The 27,226-nt window shown below is 32.9% G+C and overlaps 4 protein-coding genes and 1 long non-coding RNA gene across 7 annotated transcripts; 3 read left to right on the top strand and 2 right to left on the bottom strand.

Moving 5' to 3' along the window:
• Positions 1–522: 522 nt before the first annotated feature.
• LOC108338561 (transcription initiation factor TFIID subunit 6) lies at positions 523–6,315 on the top strand. Its single transcript, XM_017575510.2, has 12 exons — positions 523–920; positions 1,064–1,150; positions 1,806–1,907; positions 2,004–2,112; positions 2,685–2,788; positions 2,871–3,008; positions 3,105–3,200; positions 3,841–3,965; positions 4,369–4,501; positions 4,821–4,946; positions 5,067–5,178; positions 5,867–6,315. The coding sequence occupies exons 1-12, from the start codon at positions 795–797 to the stop codon at positions 6,238–6,240; spliced, it is 1,632 nt and encodes a 543-aa protein (XP_017430999.1). The 5' UTR covers positions 523–794; the 3' UTR covers positions 6,241–6,315.
• A 495-nt stretch (positions 6,316–6,810) lies between these two features.
• LOC108338562 (uncharacterized) lies at positions 6,811–7,224 on the bottom strand. Its single transcript, XM_017575511.2, has one exon. The coding sequence runs from the start codon at positions 7,222–7,224 to the stop codon at positions 6,811–6,813; it is 414 nt and encodes a 137-aa protein (XP_017431000.1).
• Positions 7,225–9,440: 2,216 nt separating this feature from the next.
• Positions 9,441–11,599, top strand: LOC108321684 (uncharacterized). Of its 2 annotated transcripts, none has more exons than XR_008247078.1 (4): positions 9,441–9,694; positions 9,776–9,903; positions 11,082–11,315; positions 11,391–11,599. It is a non-coding gene; the product is annotated as an uncharacterized LOC108321684 (long non-coding RNA). The 2 variants fall into 2 exon arrangements; XR_008247077.1 differs by having other exon boundaries at positions 11,082–11,318.
• A 10,211-nt stretch (positions 11,600–21,810) lies between these two features.
• LOC108321634 (uncharacterized) lies at positions 21,811–23,234 on the bottom strand. Its single transcript, XM_017553446.2, has 2 exons — positions 23,202–23,234; positions 21,811–22,873 (listed from the first exon to the last, which is right to left on the bottom strand). The coding sequence occupies exon 2, from the start codon at positions 22,823–22,825 to the stop codon at positions 22,058–22,060; it is 768 nt and encodes a 255-aa protein (XP_017408935.1). The 5' UTR covers positions 22,826–22,873; positions 23,202–23,234; the 3' UTR covers positions 21,811–22,057.
• A 1,337-nt stretch (positions 23,235–24,571) lies between these two features.
• Positions 24,572–26,822, top strand: LOC108321720 (heat shock 70 kDa protein 4). Of its 2 annotated transcripts, XM_052873281.1 has the most exons (3): positions 24,572–24,630; positions 24,757–24,986; positions 25,065–26,822. In XM_052873281.1, exons 2-3 carry the CDS (start codon positions 24,767–24,769, stop codon positions 26,696–26,698), a joined length of 1,854 nt encoding a protein of 617 aa, XP_052729241.1. In that variant the 5' UTR covers positions 24,572–24,630; positions 24,757–24,766; the 3' UTR covers positions 26,699–26,822. The 2 variants fall into 2 exon arrangements, with proteins under 2 accessions (XP_052729241.1, XP_017409051.1); XM_017553562.2 differs by lacking the exon at positions 24,572–24,630 and having other exon boundaries at positions 24,641–24,986.
• Positions 26,823–27,226: the final 404 nt, after the last annotated feature.

Genomic DNA, 27,226 nt, shown 5'->3' with positions numbered 1-27,226 from the left:
CTACTTTACTAGAAAAATTAGATAAATAATTAGAAGTTAATTAAGGATTAAACTTGACTTGAGTCATGGTGATTTCAACATCTACAACCACTTATTTAATATTAGAGATGAGATTCTAAACATGTGAGAAGAATTTCTTTTTTATGTTAATGATCATGATGTTATCTTTATATATATATATATATATATATATATATATATATATATATATATATATATATATATATATATATATATATATATATATATATATATATATTAGAAAATAAAATATTTATCACCAAACCAAAAAGTAGCAATAAATAAAATACACAAAGACATTTTGTCTCTCAAATAAGTTGAAACAATAGGAATAATATTTATTAAAATTTATTATAAATATAAAATTATGAATAGTTGAAACAGATTGTCATCCAAATAAGAAACATAATATTACACCAACAAAAAATAGAAGTACAAGATATTAATTTTAGTTTTTTTAAATTAATAATAAAACGTATATTATTATTATTATTGGAATAAAAATAATAATCGGAGAGGGTAACGGTGGACGTTTGTCTTCCTGCAAACACCTTCTATTGACGCGAGAAAGAGCTTCCCACCACACCACACGCGCCAGTGTTGCCACCGCCCGGAGGTAACGGAATTCGAACCGGAAGTTAGAGAAGGCAACGAAGGAGTTGGGGAATCGATGCGATGATGAAAAGCCATGTGCGTTAGGGTTTGCGTTCTGCATTCAAATTCCGAACACTCTTTCAGTTAGAGGAAGCGACGAGTGTAGCGTGCGTTTGAAAATGAGCATTGTTCCCAAAGAGACGATCGAAGTTATAGCGCAGAGCATTGGGATAAGCTCCTTGTCTCCCGATGTCGCTCTCGCTGTCGCTCCCGATGTCGAATACCGCATGCGCCAGATTATGCAGGTATCTTCCGCTCTTTTCTTTTTGCAGCTATCAACTCTTTTTTTGAGTGTGTTTCGATCTGTAGTATCGTTAATTTTAGGCGATTAGACGAGTGTTGTGTTGACCTAACTCCTACCTCTTAACACTGTTTGTGTTAACCTCAGGAGGCAATTAAGTGCATGCGGCATTCTAAGAGAACCATTCTCACTGCGGATGATGTTGATGTTGCTCTGAACTTGAAGAATGTTGAAGTAAGTTTGAGTCTTAAGTGATTGAATTTTGGACTGCCAATAAAAAAGTGTTCGGGTAGTTCTTTTTGTTTTGAGGAATGCTTTCTTTTTTCACCTTTAATTTTATAACCATCCACTAGTCCTTGAACTAAATTAGTTTGTTTCGATCAAGTGAATCAAATGTGTCTTTGCTATCTTTAAATGCAAAGCCCCTAAAGTACAAGCACTATATTAGTTTTCCGCTTTTGTTTTATCTTCCGTGGTTCTTCGTACATATTGGTTATATTAGATAATTATTGGTTTATGATTCCATATATATATATATATATATATATATATATGTATTTATGTATGTATATATAATAAAAAGGTGTGTGATATGTGCAAAGATAAGTTCATGGCAAATTGATCTTCATTGTTCAAACTGTTCAGTAGTGTACTCAAAAGTTGTGGAAAGATATAATATAACTAGCTTCATTTATATTCGAACTGAGAATTGGCTGTGCATTGAGAGTAGTGAGGATTGTGATTTTACGGGTTCTTGCTATTTCCAGATAGAAGATGCATATTAGAACTACCTTGTGGAATTTTTTTGTGAATTTCTTTTCTTTTTGAGAAAAGAAAGCATAGTTGTTGTCTCCAATCTCATTATCGATTGTTTTCCTCCTTGTGACAGCCAATATATGGATTTGCATCTGGTGGTCCTTTGCGGTTCAAAAGAGCTGTTGGACACAGGGACTTGTTTTATATTGAGGACAAGGATGTAGATTTAAAAGAGGTAAGGGTGTACTCAATCATTTTCATTGACTCACTTCAATTGGATTTCAACCTGTGCATCACCTCGTTAAAATTATATAGCTTCTGTTAATCATAGGTTATTGAAGCTTCTTTACCAAAAGCACCTCTTGATACTGCAGTTACATGCCACTGGCTAGCCATTGAAGGTGTGCAACCTGCTATTCCAGAAAATGCTCCTATAGAAGGTATGTCTCTCACCTTGAGTTCTACCTGTATTCTTTGGCTCAGATGAAACTAGGTTGTATGGTTTAGCTGCATGGATTGAGGAATTCTTGGATGTATGATTTTGTTTGATGTTATACTTGTCAGCTTATTGTTTTGACTTCCTCTGGTTCATGATATCATGAATTTTTACTCTAGTTAGTGTTTAGATTGGGAGATGTTATTTAAGTGGTTTTGTTTGTCACCATAGCATGGTCAGCTTTGTGGGTCTAAAATTTGTGGAAAACATCAGTATCTTTATGCACACTAAATCACTAGAAATTAGAAATGGAAAACTAGAAGAAGTATACACATCCAATTAAATATACTGATTTTCAGAAATATTTAGTTATATGTGTGTGTGCGCCCCCATAGAATCATATAAACATTTTGCTCCTTATAATTTTGGAGATGTACATCATACAAACAAAACAAACAGGAACTGTTTGGCTGCTTAATGCTTCGAGATCCATTATTTGTAAATTCTTCCAATTTAACCTCTACTCTCCTAATACCCCTTTTAAGAATTATTATTTACTTATTATTTTATATGCAGTAATTTCAGCTCCTTCTGATACCAAAAAGCATGAGCAGAAAGATGATGACCTTCCAGTTGACATCAAATTGCCTGTTAAGCATGTATTATCCAGAGAACTTCAGGTATTAAAATTGTTAAGGCACCATGAGCTATCTTGTTTCACATCTCGTGATTCATTTTTGTTAGTTTTATTGTTTCTTGCAGATGTATTTTGACAAAGTTGCTGAGCTTACTTTGAGTGAGTCTGATTCAGCTCTCTTTAAAGAAGCATTAGTAAGTTTGGCTACTGATTCAGGACTTCATCCACTAGTTCCATATTTCACATGCTTTATAGCTGATGAGGTAATAATATTTGTCCTTTTATGATGTTAATGGATAAAAAAGAATTTTCACCTTATTGTAGCTCACTATAACTGCATGCTTCTCATTTCTTGTCAGGTTTCACGTGGTTTGAATAATTTTCCTCTTCTATTTGCCTTGATGCGAGTTGTTAGTAGCCTTCTGCTAAACCCTCACATCCATATTGAACCTTATGTAAGTTCACCCCTTGTTGGTTTAGTATATTTGTTTATATTCTTGCAGATGAAGTATGATCTTTGTTTGAGCACAGTAGTATTTTTAATATCTACGTAAATATTGGTTGTTTCATCCTTTTCTATTTGGTAGTCTGTTGTCTACATTGAACTTTGAAAGTATTCTGAGATATTTAAGTTGATTTATCATTTGTTGCTTGTCTATAAAGATGGCCCCGAACAAATTTGGTCGGTTGGCCCCATAAAAATTTGAAAGCAAATAAAAAATGTGCTTTCTACTGTATTTTCTTGTGGCCTGCCATGTGGCCTGCCGCATCAGCCTCAAAGCAAAGGTCAGGCTTGGGTTCTGTTTTAGTAGGTCTTTTTCTGGCCAGATAGCAATGGTTTAGGTCGGTAGTCCAGTTCTTAATGGCTTTTCTTATCTTGTAAGGTAGTTTCAATGTTTGAATGATTATGGAGAGTTGTGAAAAGAAAGTAGCATGAATAACTAGAAAAGTTTTTCCATATAGGTGGGTTTAGCCACATGGATCAAGCACAACCATGTTGTTTAGAAAGGCCATTTGGTTATTGCTTTGTTCACTTGAACGAGTTTATGTGAAATCCTCGCTTAACTCTTTTCTTTCTGTTTGTGCATGTTTCAGCTACACCAGTTGATGCCATCTGTTGTGACCTGCCTCGTTGCTAAAAGGTTGGGCAGTAGGTTGGCAGACAACCACTGGGAACTTAGAGACTTTACGGCTAATCTGGTTGCCTCAATATGCAAAAGGTGAGATATCCCTCTTGCCTTGTTTATTTCGTATATATGGAAATAAGAAGTTTTCTATATTTATTGGTATGTGTACCTCCATGCTCGGTATCCCCATTTATTTGATGGTTGATGCAATTTGTTCACGTCCTTTTATTTCCTAGTAGCAAAGAGAAAGAATACTATATTTATTGTGTATTTCCTTTCAAATTCACCTATGTTTTTTGAGATCCAGTTCAAGGACACACTTCCTGGCATGGTCATTGGTATTTCAAGATGTAGAATTTGGTACAAACTGTTGAGTCATTGTATTGTAAGCTTGATAGTCTAGTTTTGCTTGATGACTTTAGGCATGTTGCTTATTTGCTGGGCTTTTATTGATTTCATTTCTATTTTTCTTACATTAACTTCATGTTTCATGCAGGTTTGGACATGTCTATAGTAATCTCCAGTATCGTTTGACTAAAACATTACTGAATGCATTCTTGGATCCTAAGAAGGCAATGACGCAACACTATGGCGCGATTCAGGGGTTGGGGGCACTCGGACCCAATGTGGTATGTGTCTCTCCCATGTTCCTGGCGATTGTGGAGTTGGTCAAAAGCCAACAGTTGGAAATATACTTTTGGTGGTTTAAAGATGACAACTTTCCAATGCAATTTTTATATACGCTTGTCATCATATTATCATTAGATTAACATGCTATTACATTACAAATTCAGTATTGTTTCGTATTTATAATTTTAAGGTTTAAATGACCAATTTAAAAGGAACCTTGTATGGTATATTATGTTTGTTTGTTTAATTCAAGTAGGTTTGATACTTACATATGAGGCTCTGATATATTTTTAATGTTACTTATTGCTATGGAAATAGGTTCGCCTTCTTTTGCTGCCAAACCTTGAGACATATATGCGACTTCTTGAACCAGAGATGCTTCTGGAGAAGCAGAAAAATGAAATGAAAAGGCATGAAGCTTGGCGTGTTTATGGAGCCTTGCTGGTAAGATATGCTGTCACATATAGCCACTTGCTAGTAAAAAATAGGTGCTTTTCCAACTGAAAGATATCAGTCTCGGTATACTGTGGTTGTTCTGATGATTGTATGTAATCTATCATTCAGCGTGCTGCAGGTCAGTGTATATATGATCGACTAAAGATGTTCCCAACTTTTTCAACTCCTTCTCCTAGTGCTGTCTGGAAGACCAATGCAAAAGTTCTTACTTCTTCATCTCGTGAGTATTTTCCTTGTTTCCCTTGAAAATACTAGTCACTAGTTCATGAAATACCTACTATAATCTTTTTAAGCCTTGGAGGGAAATCTTTTTTGTTTGGGCATTTAATTTAAGGTAAACAAGTATATATAATACCCACAATATATAATACCCACAGAAGAAAGGGATCTGTTTGTCAATATTAGCATCTAACTGCGGCAGGGTTGAAGCAATAGTTAATTGTGCTCATGATTGTCTCTACTAAATCATACAGGCACATAGCATAGACATAATAAATTTGATTTAAGTTCAAACCTAAATAAATTCATGTATGGAGGATTATTATAATTGAAATTTAGAAATAGAACTGTTAAATTAAAACGAATTGCTTCATCAGGTAAATTGACAATTTTTGTTCGAATATGTTATTTTCCTCGAAACTTACTTTTCCTATTTTCTCATTGTCACTTTGAATTGTTTGTTTACAATATTTCCTTTTCTTTTCCTAACTGTTTCTGTATATTATCTGGGATTATCTGTCACAGCAGGCACCAGATCTGTTGGTTGTTATTTTCTTAAGAAATTCTTAATGCTGATGTACTGGGAGGCGCTGACTTAACGATCAATGTTCTAATTATTATATAAATATTGTTTGTACTTTTCCGTTCTTTGTTTGTATACTTACTCCTTTTCATAATTGATTACTAAGGTAAACGCGAGGCAGACCCTGACCAATTGGAACAGCAGCCACCTTTGAAAAAAACTGCTACCGACGGAGAGGTTGGTGTGGTCCCAATGAATTCCTCACCCGCTCACAAGCAAGAGGAGGCAGAGACTCGAGCTTCTCCAGTTGATTCAATTATTGGTTCATCATCTTCTGCACAGATGAAAAATGAGACTTCTTTAGATGGCGAACTTAGAAGTAACAGGGGTGATACTCAGGCATCGAAGACATCTGCTGCTCTCACCCAGGTTTGGAAAGACGAGCTTAATTCTGGACGGATCCTGGTATCACTGTTTGACTTGTTTGGTGAAGGAATTCTTTCTTTCATTCAGGCTCCTGAGATGTATATGTTCTTGTAACTTTACAGTAATTTGATGAATAGAGCACGGATAATCCATTGACTATTAATTCGAGAACAAACTAAAATTCCTCCATGGCATGCGAAGTCCCTGTTGATGATTTCTTTAGATGTTAGTGGATAGTGCTCAATGGGAATCTAATGTTTGCGTAGCAAGTCAAATTCCTTATTGTAGCCTATTCCGAAATTCAAATGATTATGGAAAAAATACTATTTGTACTCCAAATGGGTATGTATAGACTTGAAAGAAAAGAGATTGGAAGATGAAGAGAAAAGGAGATGTGATGTAAATGAAAGAGTGGTAAAAGAAGTGTATTTAGTAGGGTGTGAAATGAAAAAAAGATTGGTTCTAATGAGGTTTTCGGATTTAGAGTCGTAACTTTTACTATTCTCAGGCGCAAATTTTCCTTTGGACATGTAAAGGGTCAGATTGAGACAGTATAGTTCATTCCGTGAGTAATTTAGAGAAAAAACAAAACAGCTTGAAAACAGTAATGGCAACAAAACAGGACATTAAAATATTACAATTCTAGTAGAACTCTGTTGATCGGAAGGTTGAGTAAAGTAGTACTCAAGCAGCTAGTTTATTGGTCTCCCTTTCAACAGCTGTTTTGAGGATGCTGTCTTCTTCCAGGACCATCTGAACTGGCACGAAACCCAATCCATCAGCCATGGCAAGCATCATCTGCCTGGTTTCCTTCTTGAATTCATCCAGATCAATCGTGCCATTCAAGTTGTGATCGAATTGTACGAACAAGGATTCATACACCTGAGCAAGCTCATCTGGGTCTGGCTCTACATCAATACCGAAGTGGGTTTCCAACACCCTAAGGCTCTGGAGCTCCTTCAGCATCTCTGCATACGAGAGAAGGCCATCATTGTCTGTGTCAAGGCGAGCAAAACGGTTTCTTACTGATACACTGAATGCTTCCTCATCCTGAAGGAAGTTCACTATGGTCGCACCATCCAAAATTTCTACACTCATATTTCTGTTCTACTTGAGGTCAAACGGAAGGTAGGTTTTCTGGACAAGGAAAGGAGAGGTTTGTGTATGATTTTGCAAATGCTGGTGCTTTGATGAAAATACTTGATTCTCTATGTATTAATTTATAGTGTTAATAGTCGGTTCAAAGAGCATATATTCTTCAATTACTCGTACAAAAGATTAAATGGTATCGAAACATTCCACTGTTTTGTGTCCTACGTTTGAATAGTAGTGTCTTGGCTTGTTTATTCTTTAGTTTAGCGGACTGTATTGGATGCTTCCTTCCAACCTTAGGTAGCGATTCTTGGTATTTTCCACAGTTTTCCACAAATTCACACTTGTACGGTGGAAAATAATTGGCATATGGGGTAAATTTTGTAAATAAAGACTTAGAATAAGACTAAAAAATGTTGTCATGGTTAACGTGACCATGCACTTTAAAAATATGGCGTATTAAAAATTGAATTTATCATTAAAGGTGTCACATGTCAATTAAAAAAAATAATTAAAATTTTAATACATAATATTTTTAAATAATGTTAATGTTAATTTAAAGAAGGAAATAAACTAAATCTTTCTACAAAATAAAAAAATCAATTGAATAAATATAAATATAAAAACCAAAAACAAATTAAATGTCTAAAATACAAATATCGAATATTAATTAAGTCTAGTTTTTCTTTTTATAGATTTAGTGTATACAATTTATTTCTTATTACGTTAATTTTGTTATACATAAGCTGATCTAGTTTTATTTTTTTTAATTTTTGTTCTAGATGTATTTGATGAAAAAATTTCTTCGAAACAAAACAGGGAGTGTCCCAGTTTATAGAGAGATGGTCTTCCACTGAATAAACAAAGAATAGTTTGAAAGTCTTAAACATGGATAACCACTCATTGTTTTAATATATTCAATAACTAAAGTTATTATGCTTTTAAGGATCTTCTTCGTTTATACTTTATTCTTTCTTAATAAACTAATCACAAAGCTTGTGTGTTCCGTAGCACATCTGTTTTTTTTTTAAAAAAAAACGGACCCGGTCTGGTCCGGCCCATCGGTCACTTAATGAGAATGTACTAAGTAAATATTCTGCAATTTAGTTTTGAGAATGTACTAAAATTAAATTCCCAAATCCGTTAACTAAATTTCAGAATAAGACGTCAATAGTTTCTAATGTTTTAGTGTCGTTTTGTTTTTTATGCAGTCTCACCCTATTATCTACCTGTGAAAGTGTAACATCCAAAAATACAACAATAAACCATATAATCGAATAATTACATTTAATAATATAGCAGATTAGTCTTAGATATACGAAAACGGCCTTACAAAAAGAGTTACAATTTAAACTACAAGATCAGCACAAGTCTGACCGAACGATTTACAAAAAAAAATTACCGAACGGTCAAATTTAACAAAAGGGAGGGTGATCGAACGACCACCATATACTAACTAAACTATAATATTAACCGAACGTCCTACGGTTTGGCTTTAACTTCAACTTCTACGAGATTCGCTTCCTCCAAATTTTCTTCTTCCAGCGCATCTATCAACCGCGTGTCTGCTTCTGCTCACATCCACACGGATGATCATTGCAACAACAAGACGAACGTATAAAACAAGACACGACAGAAAAACGAAGGGTAAGCTTATGTAATTTAATTTTATGCATCAACATACATTTCAAACCATTCAACAAACAAAGTTCATTTCATCAAACATATCATACGAATCCTATTATTAGACTGACTGTCCGGACGATATGAAATCTGTGTAGTTACATGCGTTCGTGCACACGGGTGATGTAGTAACTGGGATGCCCTAACAGCCACCCGAGACTAGCCCTATCTGTCCAAAGTACCCTAAGAACTAGAACCTCCTGCCGTTCCCACACATGACCTACGTAAAGACGAGTATTCACAAAACATATAACCCGTTTCATACTTTTTTACCTGAAATCAACTGACAAACCAAACATAACAATACAGTAGCCCGACATTGGATTGTACGGGTCATAAAATCCAACTTACTTTAAATTGACAATCAACCCGGCCCAATCATTTTTTGTAAGTTAATATTAGACTAGGTTTAAACAAAGAGTTATCTCCAAGTGTTTCATCCTACATCTCCAAAATTTTTTAAAATGCCTACGTTACCCATAATTAAAAAAGGTTTTAATATTTAAAAAAAAATTTAAAAGTGATAAAAGATTCTTCCATTGAGCACAGTGAGCATAATGAGCGTGAGCATAGTGAGTGAGCACAGACCTTTCCTTCAAAAATTTCTTCCACGCTTATTTTTCTCTCTGCGTCTCATTTTGGTTCATCGCTTCTCCCAGAGAGCCACAGACCTTTCCTTCAAAAATCTTTCCAACAGCACCCAACAGTTTCCTCTTCTATTGTCATTCTCCCACATACAGGTTATCCATTGTCGCTCGCACACAGAGGTGTCTCATTGCTCGTTCACGCGAAGGTTGTGCTTCAAATCACATTATGTCTTTAAATAGTGTGGTTTGCCTGTTTTTAGTTTTAGAGTTTTCTTTAATGGTTGCAGGCACACGGCACACACAAAGAAATCTTCTTCCTGTTGAGGTTGAAAGGCCAGAGAGATAGAGGAACTCCTTCGGCGCCGGCCAGTGCAGACAAATACCCACCCACGGTCCCTGCGAGCACCCAACGGAGGTTGGTTTCGGTTGTTTTTTATACATAGCAGAAGCTCTTTGGTAGATTTATTGTGCAGATATGGGTTAAGGGTGAATCGGTTGTGGAGATCTGATTCAGTCCTGTCGATTTTCCATGTCCGATTCTTAGGTTTAATTTGTTTTTTAAATTATATTATGTTTTAATTTAATGTTTAGTGTTTATATTTTTTCGTTTGGTGTTTGAATTATTTGAAATGTTATTATTTTAAATGTTTCTGTTATAATAGTTTTTAATTTTGTGTTTTAATTTTTTTAAATGTTATGTTATAATTATTTTAAACTTTTTGTTTTAGTTTTTAAATTTATAGTTATATGAATTTTCCTTTAATTAAATTGTTATATTTGAATTAATTATTTATTTATATAAAGAATTAATTTTATTCTTTTTAATGAAATAATTTTAATTATTTTAATTTTCTGTTTACATTTTTTTAAATTTTTTGTTCTAATTATTTTATATTTTCTGTTATAATTATTTTAAATAATCTGTTATGATAATTTTAAATTTTCTGTTTTAAATTTTTAAAATTTTTTAATTTATAGTTATTTGATTTTTATTTTAATAAAATTGTTATAATTGAATTAATTATTTATTTATATAAAGATTCGAATTAATTTTTTTATTTTTAATTAAATAATTTTAATTATTTAAATTTATCTGTTTTAATTATTTTCAATTTTTTGTTTTAATTATTTTATATTTTCTGTTTTAATTATTTTAAATATTGTGTTATAATGATTTTAAAATTCGTGTTTTAATTTTTTTAAATGTTCTGTTATAATTATTTTAAACTTTCTGTTTTAATTTTTTCATTTATAGTTATTTGATTTTTATTTTAATAAAATTGTTTTAATTGAATTAATTTTTTATATCAAGATTTGAATTAATTTTTTTTATAGTTAGAAGATTTTTCGTTACTTTTTTTTTCTGAAATATTAGATTTTTACAGTTAGTTAAAAATGTTTTAATTACTTTTTTTTTAATTATTCGAAATATTTATAATTTTTTAGATATTTAAGTTATTTTGTTTGTAATAATATATTATTTAATTTTATAATCAATTAGTTAAATTGATTTTATTTTAAATAAATTGTTTTAATGATATAATATTTTTTACTAGTGCAATTTTTTTAATTGTTATAATATTGTTAATAAAGAAATTTAGAATATACATGACTCGTACTTGAGGAGGTTCATCTTCACATCGCGGAGAGAGTTCGTCACAGGGTGAGAGATGGAGACCTACTGCAGAAGAAGACATGGAGCAGTTGAGTCTAATATTCATGTTGAGGACCATAGAGATGTGAGGTTTCACGAGGATGTAGTTGAGGATCATGCATTTGAGGAACATGATATTGAATAGGAGGAGGATCATGAGGATGTTGCTGAAGGTGGTAAGTGCAAAACTTTAATTTTAATGATTATTGTTTAGTTGAAATAATTTTATATTAAATATTATTGTTTAGGAACGGGAGGAAATCAAGTTCTCCCATGGGAAGAAGTTAAACAGATTAGGATCCTGCCACGAGGGCATTAGAGACATCGTTAATGGTTCTGGTCTGATGTCTCTGGTCCGTCTAAGTATGCATCCACATCTTCCCCTATCGAGTCCAATAAGATTTACTCGTTCTAATTCTTATGTATATCTGGATACTCGTCGAACAAGTCTTTTGTATCTTATGTCTTTATAAGCTTCACTCATAACATTGAGACTGCTTTCGAACGACGCTTTGATCTTATTATATTGCAACATAATGACATTATGAATGACATTCTAGTAAGAACAAAGATTTCCCATACTGTTTCCCAATACTTTCTTTAAGACTCAACCCTGACAAAAATAAATCAACAATATTATCAAGTATTCAAATACAAAGTAAACTAATATAATATTAAACATATTTGTTCGTTGTTATATTCCCTAAATGCATAACGTTGTTTGTCCATGCCTTCATAAAGTAAGTATTGTATGGAATAATCCAAGTATTATTCACATATTCAAAGAATAAAGGCCATGAACGACAGGTGTATTCAAGGCGATTCACACAGTCCCCAAACATAGATTCATCTTCACAATCCATAACGTTCTCCCATGCTTCCATTACGACATCCCATGCTTCCACACAATCAACTAACATTTTGCACTTCGCTTTGAAATTTTTTATAGGGTTAAATATGTTTTTAGTCCCTAAACTATTGGCCGTTTCTGGTTTTCGTCCCTCTTTCAAAATAAGGTACGATTTGGTCCTCAATCTTTAAAAAACGTTCGTTTTAGTCCTCAAAATTTTGTTTTTAGTCCTCGTTTTAGTCCTCAAAACGTTCGTTTTTTCGACTAAAACGAACGTTTTTTAAAGATTGAGGACCAAATCGTACCTTACTTTGAAAGAGGGACGAAAACCAGAAACGGCCAATAGTTTAGGGACTAAAAACATATTTAACCCTTTTTTATAATATGGAAGCGACATAAGAATTCAAATGCGGCTGAGTAGGTTAACCAGTAGATGTCATACCAACAATCTCTAACAACGACAACCAATATTTATTTGTTTTGTAAGTTGAATCCATTAACAAAACAACATTAAATGCATTCAATAACTTGATTGCATCAGAATGTGTCCAAAAGAGGTCACTGACAACCTCAGAATCCTCCGCACATCTACTCCAATGTATGTACTTGTCCCGATCCAACATCATCATCAACAGTTGCAGCTCAGTTCTTGACCCTCTCAATGAGCGTTTATATGTATACCTTGTTGTATAAACTTGTTGTATTGTAGTTACATTATGCTCATTATTTTGTTTCAGAGTCAACAAAATATTTGCCGGTGTTACTTGGGTTTTAGTCATATCAACAAGTACTGCTTGTTCAATAGGATTTAACCTACCAACATAAGGATGTCCCACTAAAGTTTTTGCTAAATCGTGGTTATGGTATCCACACATCACTTGCAATACTCACCCATCGCCATTACTAGATGGCTTGCCACTTAACTGGAAAGGATTATGTACTAGGTTAGTCGGGTTTGTATTTTCTATATTTTTCGTCTCTTTCACATCCTAGCAACACAAACGTCTTCCTCCCAGGATGACCAGTAGCTTTATCGGATCTTATAGTCACCACAACAAATCCTAGATAATATGCAATCCCTTTTACCCATTCAATTAGTTTTCACGAGAGGAAAAATTTCATTTGTTGTAAAATTATTCATCAAATCTTCCTCAGCAACCTCATTTATAAATGACAAAAATTCTGATAGCATACTACAATTTATTTCAGAATCCATCCCATAACTATATTCGTCCATTTAGACTATAATCCCCTATAACAAAATAAAAAAATAATACAATAAATTTAAAATTTATAATTATATTATAAAATAAAAAACTAATACAATAATTATACAATTATAAATTTATTATCAATATAACCTAACCTAAAAACAACACCAAGTTAAATAAACTTAAAACTATATAAAAAAATTATTAAAAAATTTCATAACAATTTTTATATCTAAAAAATTATAAAAATTAAATATTTAAAATGCATTTTTTATATTAACAAAAATTAATAATTATAAAAATGAAGTTAACTAGTTTTATTAAACTTTTGTATAAAACAAACCTACTTAAATAATATTCATAAAACAACATGCCAAAATATGAAAAATTCATAACAATTACTTTTTAACAATTACATATTATCTAATTATATTATAAATTCATAAAAATTATACATAAACTTAAATATAATTATAAAATAATATGTAAAATAACTAAAGTTTTATATAAATAAATGAATGGCTGTCAAATATCTCATATATGCACATCAATATATACATGATGCATATAGTTCCATCTTCAATTTTTTTAAATAAATGCTAATCCTTCCTTCTAATAATTCAGTATTCAAACAGCTAACTGAATTTTTTTCGAGCAAAATGTTTGGTGAGCTGAATAATGAATAACTAAATAACTGTCAGAAAAAATTTTCGTAGTAGAGACAATCTCGGATATGGAAATCATATATATATATATATATATATATATATATATATATATATATATATATATATATATATAAAATTGGATTTTCATATGCGATATATTAACATATAATTTTTTTAATCTACTTTTATTAATTTTAATAAATTCAGAAAAAATAATTATATTAATTAAAAAATATATAATTTCATTAGACTAATACAAAATCATACATAATTTAAAAATTAATTACAAATTAATAAAATAATTAAAACAATAATATAATTAAAGTTTTATATATAACATTAAATATGTATAGAATATTATATCCGAATTCTCACCATCGGATTTCCACATCCGATTCCTATGCATTCGGCTATTCTTATTTGGTTTCAAAATTAGTTTTATTAATTTTAATAAATTTATACAAATTATTTTATATTAAATAGAAATTATATAATACATTATAAACTCATATGTAAACTAAAAAAATAATTTAAACTAATAAAGGAAGTATTAAAAATAAATAAACTAATGTAAGAAGTAAATAAGGTAAACATACATAATATTTTATGTAAGTTGAGTATTGGATATCTAAATCAGAATTTTCATAAATCGGATGTTCACATCCGATTCGCATGCATCAGATCTCCACATCCGATCCGCATGCATCGGCTCTCCATAAGTTCATTTCATTTTTTCATTTTTCCACATTCAATAACTTCAGTTTCGATCGGATGCAAACATATTAACTAAAATAAAATACTTCTCCATCAATAACAAAGCAACCATGAAGTCTATCTATGCACGCAGATTAAAAACAAATACTAACCTCTCTCTTAAGTAAAAACACAAAGAAGAATAAGTTAACAACGAAACATCTGAAATTGAACCAACACAAAAAGTCAAGTTGCAGATGCACCACTCCAAACTGCACTCGAACAATCCTTCTCAAATATCTTTAGACAATACTCACTCACAAATATAACAATTGATATCAGCTACAAAGTAAAAAGTTCAAGAGAAAAAATATTATCAAAGAACTATAATTCAAAGATGCAGGGGTGTAAGGTTTCTTTATAGGAGGTGTAGGGGTGCAGGAGTGCAAGGATGCAAGGGTGAAGGGGTGTAGAGGGCAGGAGTGCATGTTTCGTAATTGGTGGAAAATGGAGGTGGAGTCAATGATGGAACATAAATTTTGATGGGAGGTGCAGGATGAAATGCTTGATGAAACACTCCTAATTGGTTGACCCGTTTTTTACTCCTTAAAACAAAACTAGGATTTGAAGTTTTCTCGGTCCACCAAGCGTAATATATTTTTCTTTGGTTTATACTCTTTGGTGGAACACAGATTGGACCGAACTTAATTTTTCAGACAAAAAGAAATACTATATAAAGATTGTTAGGTCAACATCTCTCTACAATAGTTTCTTCATGGACACAACTAAAGATTCCAATGCATGGTCAATGGAAATAAAGCACATGCACGTTTGAGAAGAATTAGTCAAAGTAATAGTCAGTGCAGATGGAAAACAGTCCAAAGATCATTCAGCAAAAATCCATGGCAGCAAAAGATAACAACAATTTATAACAATGTCCACTACAAATATATTTTAACTTGAACATTGTTCAGATAATAACAATAAGAAGAAAGTTCGTGTTTATCTAAAAAGAAATAACAGATCCGCATCAGATAAAATCTAAACTAGAAACATTTAAACATAGCTGCTAATGACAGTGTCAAAAAAGTCCATAAGCTCATTCAGATAATCCTCAATCAATTATTCCATGCCGCTGCTGGTCTTCATCAAGCAACTTTGCAGCTTTCTTAACTGTTGCAGCTTCTTAACTGCAGAATTGATTTTCTCCCTATCTTGTGGACAAAGTTCTGAACTGATATTGCTGTTCTTCAATGCATTCTTCATCTTGTAAATAAAGTCATCCAAAGCATTCATTGCATTGGCCTTCTTCATAAAGTTTTGGTTTTCTCACCTTCACAAACCCCAATGTACGCAGAGATTTGGTTATCTACTGATGTATGATATATCTGGGTCTTCTTAACTGGAATAACAGTATTCCTAGGAATAACAACACTCATGAGATCTCCCTTCATGGATATACCAAGAGACAATCCAACAAACCAAATTCGAAACATTCTCAACACCTTCACTCTAGAGAGAAATCATGAAAAACATTAATATTTTAGAGTTGAAACGTACCAAAGACAGGTTTTCTGGGTTGCTAGCTGCATGATTCTGAGCAGCTTCGCCAATCAACCTTTTTTTATCGGCGTAAAGGAATTTATATCTGTCATCGGAAATCACTACTGTTTATTCCCATAAACGACTCTTGGCGTCTGACGTTAAACTTCTGAATGGACCATGGAAAACCAAAAGACTAAGAGGATACTCATTATTCCCATAAGCAACTTTGATTACTTCACATAGAAAATCATGACACATATAACATTTCAATTTCTAATGATAAAAAGACTCTGTAAATCTAAGGATATTATTCACCATTGTTTTTTGAAAAAGTATGTTATAATCTCAATCATTCTACAAATATAAAATTTTACTTCTCCCTTTTATTAAGTGGAAAAAAAAACTATCTCTAAAATATTGTTGCGTATGTCATCATCTACCCTTATTGCTTAGAATCTTTTATACAGTAAAAGCAAGATATTGATAACTGTGTTTTTAGTCATTTGTATTCAATATACATTAGGCTTTTCAATTTTTATCGTTCAAAAGGATTTTTACTTTAAACCTTCTCTTCATATTTTATTATTATAAATAAATAAAATAATTATAATAATTTTAATGAAAATGTAAGATAAAATAGAAATATTAAGTCAAGGCATAAGAAAGTTCATTAAAGTAATATAAGCCCATTAAACCAATAAATTTCTTATAAATGAAGAACTAGTGACTTTTGAAGTATAAAGACTTTGATACTTTTAAAATTCTTCTCTGTTGAAAACTGAGTATTTTTTTTTTCTTTTGAAGTTAAATAACTTTTGAAGTAACGTATAGTATGTATTCAACACATTAAAATAGAAGCAAACAAATTACAAAAGCACTACACTTGAAGCGGCTAAACTGCGAGAATTGAAGATTCCAAAGATAAATCAAATGTAAATGATTTGCATTTCCAACAATGACCATTTTCAAAACGAATACAATTACTACTACACTATCAAATATTCAAACGATACCTGCCAAAACATAAAAGTTTGATTTTATTACAAGTTAATGACAAATCAGTGACACACAAAACATAACAGCTTAAAACAACTACACAATCTTCTCCATGACCATAATAATTCGTTCACTGATTACTGTAAGATCTTTCAGAAAGTCTTCAATAGCAACTATATCTTCCATCTCGTTCTGACTATCAAGCATATCAGTGGCTCTAGAAGGAGTGGTATTGTTGCCTTGATCATTATGAATGATCTCCACCCTATAATGTTGTTGCTGCCATACTGCAACACAGGAGTATGTTGTGCCAAGGTCGATTCCTATTACCAATCCCTTTTTGGCTTTGGCCATTCTTCTTTGTATGAATGAAGACTTCGAGATAGAAGAAGCAGAGAAGTATGGATGAAGATGAAGGGTTGATTTTTATAGTTAGAAACAATAAGAAAATGACCCCAAACGCCTCTGAGTTGTTCCGATCAACAGGGTCTCATCGTGCATCGTGGATCGTGCATCACAAGCAAAGAAATTGGAAACGAACAGACTCACGCACAGTGTGACAGTAATGATGATGGGAAATGATAATCTGACAAACAAATTTCTACTTTCAACATTATTATTTTTTTTAAATATAAAAATTTATTTATTTATTGTAATATTTTATTGTTGTAAGTGTGTGAGATGAATGAAAATTGGTTTAATAATTTAAGAGGTACTTTTTTTTAGGAGAATCTCAATTTTGTTTTCTCTTTTTCCGAATTTTCCATTGGATCTTAATTTTGAAAAAAATATAACAATTGGGCCTAAATATTGGGATTGAAATTGAATTTCGTAGAATTAAGGATTGGGAGAGGTTTCTTTTGACATTGTGGGGTTTTTGTAGGGTTCGTGCACAGTTTAATCAATTTCAGAAATTGGGGTATGAATTTAGGGACTTCAGCGCGATACGTCAACTACACATTAACGCCGTTGGATCCAATTTAATGGTAGGGGTCCAATTATTATAATTTTTCCAAAATTAAAATCCAATTAAGAATCCAAAAAAGAACAGAACGAAATTGAGATTCTTCTTTGAGAATAGTACCTCCTGATTAAACCTTTTTTTATTATATAATCATATTAGAGTGATATTTTTTGAAAAACTAATACCATTATTTTGTGTGGAATTTTTGAACATGAGTGAGTAGTGAAAGACGGATTTGGAATTTTTCTTCTTGTTTGAATTAAGTGATATGAGTGGAGAGGTGAGCGTGGATTTGTCTGATAAGGTGTGTTTCGGATGTGTAGGGCTGTGCGGTTATCAGCTTTCCAGCTCTCCTTCGATCTTGACTCAGCGGTGGATCTTCGTCTCAAGCTTTGACTTCCTTCTTGGTCCGGGGGGTGGAGACCTACAAAAGATTCTCCGATGCCAAAGTCAGTTTCAGAGTAATGGCTTTTGTCAAGGAATAACAATAAATGTGCATTCAATGTAACCTACCTCACCACTCACCGTGAACCTGTATTTATAGTTTTCGCTATGGGCTTGGGATTAGTGAGAAGTTAATCACGGCCCAGTCAGCCCAATAGCCCCTAATTTCCACTTACCTCTAAACCAGGTTAATTTACTTGAACTACAGTGATTAGCGATTTGACCGATCAGTGTGATACGGGCGTCCGCCCAAATGAAACGGGCGTTCGTCCTTCCTATGGACGACTTGGTCACTACATTGGGCGGACGATCCTTTACGCGGTCCCCAGACACTTCGTTGGGCGGACGAACTTCTATACGGTCGCCCGGCACTTCGTTGAGCGGACGAACTTCTATACGGTCGCCCGACACTTCGTTGGGCGGACGATCTTCTGTGCGGTCGCCCGGCCCTTCGTTGATACCGAACGTTCGTCTCTCGGCGTCATCCTGTAGAACACTTTTTGTGAGTATGGAGTGCGGCGCTGTCTCGTGGTGACGGAATCCCTTGAGTTCTTCAAAATTTCTTAGACAGAGGTTCTACCCAGGTGGTCGGCATAGGCACCGAGATGGTCGGACGACCTCTAGTGGGCGTTCATATGCGTGACGCCGAACATTTGCTGGTGTAGGAGAGTTTGTACGGGCTAGGTTCAATCCGTACCTACTTGGGCGGCGCCCGTCTCCTCATGGACGTCCTTCGTACGGCGCCCGGTCCTCGCTGGTACAAGGTGCATATGCCATCTTCAATGAAGAGAAGAGATTTCGGGGTGAAATGGATGATTTTATAATATTATTCCTGAAATGTGCAAAGAAAAAAAAAATCGGTTCTCCGATGTACGGATCCGATTATGTGAAAACATGAAATAGAAGGAATTGACTATCTTAAACTTTCGTTTTCGTTCTCCGAATTCTTTGTCGGAGGTATTTGCTGTAACCACGTCACTCCACCGGTATTTGAAATTGTAACCGAACAGAATATACAGGAAAAATAATACTGACCGAGTTCAAATAAAATAAAAAAAGAATGGATTACAACCAAACTGGAAAGAAAAAAAAGAAATGGGCAACAGAATAAAGAAAAAATAAAGCTCAAACGAAATTACAAATAAATTTCAAATTTAAGTTCGGAAACAACTTTTTAACAACAACCATCAAAATTTAATAACTTTTTTTAATAATATTTTGATAACATTTGTCACACTTTTTTTATTGATTTGTATATTTAAAATGAATCAATAATATATTATTACATAAACCATTATAAAAAGTTACGAAAAAGTTGTTAAAAAGACTTTTACCTTTAACAATGTTACGTATAATTATTTTATAAGTTCGTTTGAGTTTATTTTTAAAAAAATATTTAAAACTAACCCCACATTTGTCAAAATGTTTTCAAAAAAAGAGGATAAAAAAACATTTCCCAAATGTTTAATGACTTTGTCTAATCCTCATCCTTAGCCACCAAGCCTCCAGTTGACTTGACTCTAAAGTATTTTCCTTCTTTATTTTTTTTCTAATAAACTTCTCCCTTTAAATTTTAGTTTTTAAGGACACTCTCCTGTTAAAGATGAGAAAATAAAATAAAATTATTAAAGAAAATTTGGTTTAATTTTCTAAATTTTAAAAAAACACTATATTATTTTCTTTGAATAGTAAATTAAATCATAACTATTAAAAATTGATAAATAAGGTCTGCGTTTGTGTATGGTGACCAGAAACATATATAAAACCTTATATAAGGTCATTTGTTTTTCTCAGGTCAACTACCTTTCCTCCCTCACCCATGCTATTATCATAATTATTTACAAGAATTCAAAAATTATTTTATATTTAAAATTGACACATACAGTAACTAGGGTCCAGAGGTGAAGAAAAAAATATATTATTAATTATTAAATTTCCACAAAGTTGCTATATGAATATACAATATTCTTGCAAGAAACTATCACTGGTCCAAAATGGATATATTAAATCAACTTTTAAAGCACTTGATCAATTTTACCATCAATCGATGTAGTATGTTAAATATGTGTTATATCAGTTGTGTAACTATATAATATATATTCTAATAAATCAATTCTAGATCAATTGATCTAATACTTTTAATTAAAAAAGTACTTTTGAAAGTGCAAAAGAAATAATAATGAATCGGTCATTGACGAACCATCAAATACCATGGACAGAGTACATTTAGTTAATTAGGATACTTCGCAAAACACTGTATAGATTAATTAGTGACACATATTTAATAAGAGACAATTACGAAGAAAACTTTCTTCGCAAACAAAAATCCTAAGTACGAGAAATGAGGGAAAAAAGAATACTAATTTGTTGTATTGGTTGTTAAATATATAATGGTCTTGAAGAGAAAAAAAGCTTGTTGAAACACGACATGACAACAATAAAGCAGAAAAACAACAATGGTTAATTGTAAGGAAGAGACCATAGAGTATTTTTTACAAAAAAAAAAGAAGAAAAAATAGAGAGAAGATGAAATTCAAAAAATAAAAATGACTTTTGCACTTTATAAAAAAAAACATATTAAATTAATTATTTCCTTAACCGATTGTAAACCGATATAATATATGCATACTAAATCAATTTCCCTTTTAACCGATTTAAAATACTTATAAAATTCTTACCATGTAATATTGTAATATCACAGTTTTACACTATGGTGTGTTTTCTTAATATTTTATGTCTTCCGCAAAGGATATTCAAATTAATGAAAAGTTAACGTATTTTCCCTGCATTTAACTGAAGAAAAGGAGTACAAATACAACCCAGCCGAGCAACATTGACAATGACTTGAATGATTAAGAAGCTATATGTTTGTTAATGTCAAACTACCAAGAAATTGCTACAACACCTTCAACATATTCATGTACATTTCCACAAAACAAGATAATTATTTGTATTAGGCAAGTCATTTTCAAATGCCCTCCATAGAAAAAAAAAAGCTACATTAATCATATTATTTTATCAGCTTCCATCCATCTATATCGGAAATTTCAAGCACATTTTCATTTTTTAAAACTAAACCAAATATATATACAGCCCTTTGAGCTTTAAATTAGTATTTTAGGGTTTAATTCAAATGTTTCTCATTTTGGATTCTAAAAAAAGGTGCACTTATAATTGAACACAAGTTTACAACTGCCACATGGAGTAACATACACTGCATTGAAAACTATAGTAATCATGGGAACAAGAATATATAAAGAAGAAAAGAACATTGCTAACGTGCTTCTTTGACAATTAAGAAGTTGGTTTGCATGACCTGCAACATTTTCATGCAAACATACATATATACTTTCTTCTATAAAACCATAACTTCCAGAGCGTGAATTTGAACTTTATTAATACAGGAAATTCTCAAAAACCACAACAATTTGACCTCTATGTGACACTCACTCAACATCATATCTGCACTCATGGTAAATCAAATCAACACTTGTAGGATTATGGCCATAATTTAAGAACCAAACGACAACACTTGTAGGATCTCCTAATCTGAAACTAGGGCTTCCACAAGAGAAGCAATGGCAGTGATAGGGTTTCCAAACACAGCTGAAAATACCAGTTTAAATACCAAAACAGCAATCTTTGTGTACTTCTTCATTGTCCCTAACCTCCTCGAAATTCTTCTACTTCGTACCATGTCCATGTTTCTCACTGCAAGCTGAGAGTACTCCCTGTCACTCATCCCAATTGAACTGGTTTCATTACTAAAATAGCCCTTATTCAAATTCTCTAGAATCAGTTGCTTAACACACCAAACATGGTAACAACATTTTCCCCCAGAATCTGAAGATACATAAGACCAACCTCTGATTCCATCCACAACATTCCTATGCTTACACTGGACACACTTTGAGGGAACCTTCTGACACAGTTCGAGTGACACAAGCCCTTCTCCATCAGAAATGCTATCTTTCAGCTTTATACAACATGGATGTAGATCATAACCTGTACTGCAGCAATGGTACACAAACCCTAGAACATCATTTCCACAAGCATCACAGTATCTGACCCGGTGCCCCGGTGCTTTCTCATAGAACTCGAAGTGGCTCCTGGGAAAAAATCGATGAAAGGCAAGGGAAACAGCAGTTGCACACTCTTCATGGAGGATGTAACCACAGTTCTTCATTTCACAGTGGTAACTCCGTCCAAACCCTACTTCTCGACATCCACTGCATCTGTAGGGTGACCCTTGTGGCTTCAATAGCATCTGTCGTTCTGGATGGCTGGGACAACCCCTCTTGGTAGTTTCCATATCTCTTTTTTCACCTTTCTTTGTGATATAATCAAGGATATACAACTTCTGTCAAAACAAAGAAAAGGCAAGAACAAAGAAAGTTATGTGATGCTCAAATACAAAAATAGGAAACTGGTGCTATATATATATATATATATATATGCAAAAGTACAACTGTTAAAGCAAATTATCTAATCAAAATCACTAGAGAGAACAGGTGCAATTCTCTAGATACAAATTCAAAGATGTGAAAGAGTAACATATATGTAAATTCTAGGGTTCATGTTAAGATAAGAAAATGAAAGGAACATGATCTCAGATAGAGACAGAAACAGAAAATCAGAGAAAAGCCATGATGTTATGTTTAATATAAGAGATAGAAAGAAATAGGTACCGAAAACGCCAGTGTTAGGACAAAAAAAGATGTTTTCTGTTGATATTAGTATGTATAAGCAAACGTATTTCCTTAAATAATGCATGAGTTACTTGGAAAGCAAACCATTTCTCATTATCTTCTTTGATAAGAGACGGAAAACGCGTAGCTCAATTTGTTATATTGTTCTTGATTTCATGTGGTAATTTCCCCTTTCATTGGACTTACACAACACAAACAAACATAAAAGTATCACACGTGTGCTCTGCATAAAAAATAAGCAAAAATACCACACTTATCAACTTATACTAGAGATTTTCTGAAATTAAGTAAGGTTGTGATTATTTAAAAGATAAAAGTTTGGTCTGTGTCTCTGTCTGCTGGCTAACATCAAGCAATTTCCTGCAATTGCCATGTTGATCTTCGGTTTCTCTTGTGGATTATTACATTCCTTATCTTGTAAATGAAGTCATCCAAAGCATTAATTGCATTATTTTATAAAATACAAAATAAAGAAAACATTTTACAAGGATTTAATCAAATCAAGAATTACTAGAAACGTAAGGGATTAAAATAATATCTATATCATTATATTCAAACTCAAATTTCAACATAGTTAATAGATTGTTAAGTTTTTTCTATGCGAGTTTGATTTTTTACTATATGAAGCAAACTTTGTTGAAGAAACAAAACCTTAATTGGGAACTATATATTTGGATAATTTATTTTACAATCACTTTCGAAAAGTAATAAGATCAACAAAAAAGTAAAAAATATTAGTCATCACTGAAGTTAATTTATGGAAACCATGTTATATTTGGTTTTTTAAATGAACATTTTAATTTATGGAAACTATGTTACATTAAGTTATTTTATCTCATAAAAAATATTTTACATATGTCTGTGAATAATAATTGTTTTTTTTTTACTATCAATCAAGAGATGTCTTTAGTACTAGTAAACTTATTTTACTATTATGTTTGTTTTTTGTTTTTTTATTTATAAAATTATCATATTATTTTCAGTTCATTTCCTACTTTTAAATGTTTGTTAAAACATTATATTGAATAATATTTTCTAAAGAAACATTTAAAATTATAAAAACTTATATTAGAAAACAAAGTAGCAGTTTCACCTTTAAAAAATGAAAAGAAACATGTAAACATACATATTCTAAATTTATAGTTGTTGTGTTCATCCACTCTCCCTCTCTTATCTGTGGGAACTCTCCTTTAATAAATATAAAGAATGAAAGATCATAACAAAAAGTCAATTGTTCACACACAAAATTATAGTCAATTGTAGTTGGTGGATGATTCATGCACCATTGAAGATAATTACAAAACTGAATTTCCCAATATTATAATCTTTCATGGAAGAACATTGTTTCTATTGGATTGTATACTATATTGTACTTGACTTGACTGACTCTCTGAGGCATATAAACAAGGTGATTCAGAGGACATTCTTTTGTGGAGTTGTTCTTGAGTTTCGTATTCGTATAATTGATTGTGCTGTGTTGTCTTGTATCTCTTATGATTTCTGACAAAAACGGTTTTTGTGTTGTTTGATTTAGTTGAAAGATTATGGCCAGAAAAAACGAGGGATGTGCAGTGGGGATAGACCTCGGAACAACGTACTCGTGTGTTGCAGTATGGCAGGAGCAGCAGGGGCGAGTGGAGATCATCCACAATGACCAAGGCAACAACATCACTCCTTCTTTTGTTGCTTTCACAGACAAACAAAGATTGATAGGTGATGCTGCTAAAAACCAGGCTGCCACCAATCCAGAGAACACTGTGTTTGGTAAGTTCTCTTTTTTTTTTTATCATTGCCTTCCTTTAAATCTCTGATTTATGATCAGAATTTTGATAACTTCTGCAGATGCTAAAAGATTAATTGGTCGGAAGTGTAGTGATCCCATTGTTGAAAAAGATAAAAGGTTGTGGCCATTCAAGGTCATTCCTGGTGATGATGACAAACCCATGGTTGTAGTTAACTACAAGGGTCAGCAAAAGCACCTTTCAGCCGAGGAAATATCATCAATGGTTCTCTCAAAAATGAGGGAGATTGCAGAGACCTTTCTGGAAAAACCTGTGAGGAATGCAGTGGTTACTGTTCCTGCTCATTTCAATGACTCTCAGCGTAAAGCTACAGTAGATGCAGGAACCATTGCTGGCCTCAATGTTATGCGGATAATCAATGAACCCACAGCTGCAGCTATTGCATATGGTCTTGACAAGAGAACCAAAAGTGTTGGAGAGAGAAATGTTTTCGTATTTGACCTCGGAGGTGGTACCTTTGACGTGTCTATCCTCACAATTAAGGATAAGGTGTTCCAAGTTAAGGCTACTGCAGGAAACACTCATCTTGGGGGAGAAGACATTGATAACAGAATGGTGGAGTACTTTGTGGAGCATATCAAAAGGAAATACAAAGTGGACATTAGTGGGAACCCAAGAGCTCTAAGGAGGTTGAGAACTGCATGCGAAAGAGCAAAAAGGACACTCTCGTCTACACTCACTACAAACATTGAGATAGATGCCTTATTTCAAGGTATTGACTTCTGTTCTTCGATCACTCGTGCAAAGTTCGATGAAATCAATATGGAGCTCTTTGAAGAGTGTATGGAGACCGTAGATAGATGTCTCAGCGATGCTAAGATGGACAAGAACAGTGTGCATGATGTTGTACTAGTTGGTGGCTCTTCTAGGATTCCTAAAGTGCAGCAACTATTGCAGGAGTTCTTCAAGGGAAAGGATCTGTGCAAGAGCATCAACCCTGACGAAGCTGTTGCTAACGGTGCAGCTGTTCAAGCTGCTTTGTTGTGTGAAGGCATTGAGAATGTTCCTGACCTGGTGTTGTTGGATGTGACACCGCTGTCACTTGGTACATATACAACGGGAGATATCATGAATGTAATGATTCCTAGGAATACTGGAATTCCTGTAAAGAGGACAGAAGAGTTTGGAACAGTTTATGATGATCAAACCAGTGCCTCGATTAAGGTTTATGAGGGTGAAAGAACAAAAGCGAGTGAGAACAATTTGCTGGGGCTTTTTAGTCTTACCTTTCCTCCAGCTCCTCGTGGGTATCCTATTCTTGTGTGCTTTGGCATTGATGAAAATGGTACTCTATCTGTTTCTGCCGAGGATCAAACCACGGGCAATAAGAACCAGATTACCATAACCAACAACAAAGAGAGACTGTCAGCTGAAGAAATGAGTAGAATGATTAAAGAAGCTGAAATTTATGAGGCCGACGATAGGAAGTTCCTCAGGAAGGCTAACGCAATGAATTCTTTGGATGATTATGTTTACAAGATGACGAATGCTTTGAAGGACAAGTATAACAGATCAAAGCTTTCCTTGACACAAAAGTTGAACATCAGTTCTGCAATTACTAAGGCCACATATTTGCTTGATGATGATAACCAGCAGGTTGAAGTAGATGTATTTGAGAATTATCTGAAGGAACTCGAGAGTCTCTTTGGTCAGACATTGGACATCAATGGTTAGTTTAATGTTATCTTGACACAGCTTGATATATTGTTATTGTGTCTCACTTGAGAGCATTCTGCTTTTGAATTGGCTCACCCTGATGTACTGCTTTGTCTTAAGAAAAATAAAAGTCTATTCTCAACTCTTTCGATTTGTTAACCCGTGAGATTCACCAGTACAATAATTTTACAAATTATTTATAATTTAAAAATATCTCGTTTCAAAATTCACTGTTAAGTTATATAAACAATTCGTTGTACAGTGTCCAAATATCATTTTCTAGCAATATATATATATATATATAAGAACTGTGTTTGATGAAGATCGTTTTGCAAACTCGTGCCAATCTATCAAACCACAGTAAAGAAGAGGTTTTAAATCTTTTAATAAGGTTTTCATAGTCTTGTTACTGATCTTATTGGTTGTTTTTGTTTGTATAAAGAAAAGTAAAGAAACAAATTATCTGCCTACTGATGTTATTGGTTGTTTGTATTTTTCCACCAGGCCATAAAATCCACACTGCATTTTAGGCCGACCTATGTTAAC

The sequence above is a fragment of the Vigna angularis genome, chromosome 2, assembly GCF_016808095.1.
Source record: "Vigna angularis cultivar LongXiaoDou No.4 chromosome 2, ASM1680809v1, whole genome shotgun sequence".
In the NCBI taxonomy this organism is placed as follows: domain Eukaryota; kingdom Viridiplantae; phylum Streptophyta; class Magnoliopsida; order Fabales; family Fabaceae; genus Vigna; species Vigna angularis.
This window is presented reverse-complemented; position numbering and strand designations above follow the sequence as displayed.